At 43.4% G+C, this 3,532-nt stretch overlaps 1 protein-coding gene across 1 annotated transcript; it reads left to right on the forward strand.

Annotated features, from left to right (window-relative positions):
* The first annotated feature begins 232 nt into the window (after positions 1 to 232).
* LOC118512329 lies at positions 233 to 1,536 on the forward strand. The gene is made up of 2 exons (XM_036056603.1): positions 233 to 983; positions 1,088 to 1,536. The coding sequence occupies exons 1-2, from the start codon at positions 830 to 832 to the stop codon at positions 1,447 to 1,449; spliced, it is 516 nt and encodes a 171-aa protein (XP_035912496.1). The 5' UTR covers positions 233 to 829; the 3' UTR covers positions 1,450 to 1,536.
* Positions 1,537 to 3,532: the final 1,996 nt, after the last annotated feature.

A 3,532-nucleotide genomic window follows, 5' to 3' on the forward strand; every position in this document is an offset into this window, starting at 1 on the left:
TTATACCGACTGATCTGCCTGCAGGGAACAGCGCGTCTGACAAACAAGAACACTCTTTGTATAGCTGGTATCACGTTTTTTTTCAATTTCCTCCAACCACCACACTTGTTGCGCAGATGAACTTCCGCTTATCAAGCAAGCGAAGCGTTATCTGAACCTCCAAGCCATTATTATGCCGAGGCCTTAACAATTCACCAGTACGACTACGATCGCACTGAAACTAACCCGCAATCGATCGTGCAGTGTGTAGCGGTCGCGTTCTAGCATAGCATCACGGTTCCTGTCCCCTGTTCTGGACCTGACTGCAATCGATGATTGATCTGCACTGTAGCCATAGTTGGGTATCGCGTGATGCCAGTAAGCCAACGGTGTCGGCGAATATCGTTGGTGGGTACTACGTGAACTGTGCTAGGCAGAAGGTGCCAACGGTGCCTCACATTCAAAAGTGCGTTATTCGGAAGCAGTGTTAAACGATCTCAATTAGGCGTTCAGTGTACGGTCAGGTTGTTCAGGGCGTCCGAAGTTCCGTGATGATTAATAGCGAACAGTAATTGTGTTAAGTTATACAGCGATATGCATTAAGTAGCGTCACAGGTGTATTCCGAACCGTGTTCTATAGTTGTTCGTCCAAATATCAGCCACAGCATCACATCAGCAGTCGAAACAATTGCAGCACTTGTTTGCACGTTCCCACGTGAGCACAGTCTATTTAAAACATTCGACTACGATCATCCACCGGCTCAGTCAGTAGCAGGTGTTGAAAGCGGCACACAGCGATCGTGCTCAACATTTTATTAGTGAGCATTGGAAAAAGTGTTACAAATACAGCATGTTGTCCAAAGGCCAAACGCTGTTACTGGTAGTGTTTGCCGTTGCAGTTTTCGGCACCGTTTCGGTGGAGGGTGCCGCACTGAACCGGACACCTCGTCAGCTGAGCAGTTTACTCACACTTAGTGGCGAATCAAATGCTAGAATAGAAAATGGTAAGTGCGGCAGATAGTGTTGTGGCGTCGCATTTGCGCTTGTACAGAGATTATGAAGCTCTAACAGCATACGCTCCGTGTTCTGGTTTCTTTTGCCTGGAAAGGTACCATCCTGTGTGACACGCTCAAGTGCCCACCGGAATCGTTCAAGTGTGTGATCGTCAAAAACTCCACCAAGGACGATGTGAACAAGATTCAAGTGACACGCGAGTGCCTTGATCCGGCGGGCAAGGCGACGGCCAAGAATGTCACCACCGAGACGTCCAGCTTCCCGGGTCAGCAGTTCGAAAGCTACGCCGAAATCGATAAGAATGGCAACATTGCATCCTTCGACAATCGCGGCAACACGTACAATCACTCGGGCTCCGGTGACATTCACTCCTATCTGTACGAGCAGATAGAGGACTTGCACAAGGCGATACTGGATCAGCTGACCAATGCGGGCAATCCCTTTACTGCGCAGTGATTTGGATTAGTTTTGTGTTAAAGCATGGACGCCAGCCGAACAGATTGGTCCAACAATAAAAGTTGCTTTTTTTGTTTTGCTACTCTATTTTGCCTGCGTTTCGAATAGTGTGCTGTAAAGTCTGTAATATTTTCCGAAAGAACTATCGATCATCGACGATGCTCCAGACGTGAATTCTTCCTCCACAATTTCACTGACAATCGCTATGGACTAATTGGAAATATCGCTCTGAATGATGCACATGAAACTTGCAAGTGCAAGCAGCGATCCCGGCAATGGTTCGATGAGAAGTGAATTTGTTCAACAGTTTGCCCTGATGAATATTCTAGCGAACGCCATTGTTACAGCGTTGGTTTTGCTACGGCGAAGCAGGAAAAGTGTGGGAAAACTAATGCACGACTAGCACGTTTCAACGGTTTGGAGTTGCTTATCAAGAGTCGTTATCGATGTGTTCTAATTAGCAGCCAGCCAGCCAGCGTCGTTGTTGTTCCCAGCAATAGGATAGTTTCCTCGTTAGCGTTGGGATAGTGCTACTTGGTAACAAACCGTACCCGGGCTGCTCCAATTGCTCCAGAACCCGGGGCGGAGAAACTTAGAATAATAGAAGGATGGAAGCATTTTATTTTGTAAAGGAAGGATTCTGTGCTCGAAAGCCATGACACCCATCGCCAGATGGGTTATTCGCATGCCTTCATCGCGTACCACTTGTGTGTCGAGCGTTGTATTGAAAAACTTTGCTTTTTACTATCTATTTCAATCATGCTTCTGTTCTATTTCTCACATGGATATTTTAAAGAAAAATTGCATTTCCTTCAGCTCAATTTCTACATAAATCAAACATACAGATTTTTACAATTTTTTTAAATTATCAACAAATTTAATCACAGTCGTTAACATTGTACAGTTTCCTGTAATCAATTGCACTGCAATTAATTAAATCGCTCTAGATCGTATGTTTTCTACCTCATCGTTTTGCTAATCATTAATGTAAACGTGAAATAGAACAAATCACTGGGCCATAAAATAAGATTGGCATCTCAAGCCACAATGACACCGACTCGACCAGAACTCCGACACCTTCAACGTGCCATTGTGACTAGAAACTGGAAATTTTAATTGCACGATATCATTTCCACCGCACACAGCATCATTACAAATTAGCTCGCTGTGAATGCTTGTGGGAACTGAATTAGTAGCTGCGTTTTTGCGCCGTGCAATTTTCCATCCCTTATCTTGAACATTAGTTGATGCACTAAGCTGTTCGCGCACTCTATTTGCATTTTTCACACGTGCTTTGGGGATGGGTAAATTACAGACATTTCCGGTTTTGTAGTCGAGCGTTTAAAATGCGGTGTTGAGTTTTGCTTAATTTCATCGCTAAGGTTAAATAATTTGTTTAAAGATGAAGAATATTTAAAGATTTGTGTAAAAAAGAGATATCCGAGAGGAGTTAATTTTCTACGTGGATTTTTTGTTATTAGTGGACAATGTGCATATCATATAAATGTAAGTAAGTATACATGCAAAGGTTTACACATGTGATGAAAGTTATTTTCAATTTGATAGATGGGATCATGATTGAAAAAGATCGATCTTATGCACCGTTCTGTAAATAATAAGAATTATCAAATACGATAGAGTAAAGAACTGGGTGGTTGAGGCGACAACGGCGCCGGTCTTCATACAACAGGATCGGGGTTCAAATCTCATTCGGACCGTTCCCCCGTAGTGAGGAATGACTATCGAACTACGTGGTATCATTAAGCTAAGTAAACCAGAAATGGCAGGCATGACCTACGAGGTCGTTAGGCCAAGAAGCGAGAGAGGGAGAGAGAAAGAGTGTAAAGAATGGTTTAGAACAGTTATCTGGTTGTTTTTAGAGACTGCAACCTCGAGAGGTCTAAGCCTGCCATTTCTGCCTTCTTTTAATTTATTTTACTCATATGGTCAGATTGTCAGTCCTGACAATCGGGCAGACAGTCTGGACAGGATTGGATGCCCAGTTATTCCCTTGTATACACATATTGCCACATAGTTTTGGTCATCGGTTGAGTTGAAATATTAGATATTTATTTAATTCCAT

This window comes from Anopheles stephensi, chromosome 3 (genome assembly GCF_013141755.1).
Source record: "Anopheles stephensi strain Indian chromosome 3, UCI_ANSTEP_V1.0, whole genome shotgun sequence".
In the NCBI taxonomy this organism is placed as follows: Eukaryota; Metazoa; Arthropoda; class Insecta; order Diptera; family Culicidae; genus Anopheles; species Anopheles stephensi.

What these genes read in the sequence shown, in the direction of transcription:
- LOC118512329 (XM_036056603.1), top strand. Translation starts at nt 830, where the DNA reads ATGTTGTCCAAAGGCCAAACGCTGTTACTGGTAGTGTTTGCCGTTGCA. An exon ending in AAATGCTAGAATAGAAAATG is followed by an intron (nt 984 to 1,087) that starts GTAAGTGCGGCA and finishes TTGCCTGGAAAG; the next exon opens with GTACCATCCTGTGTGACACG.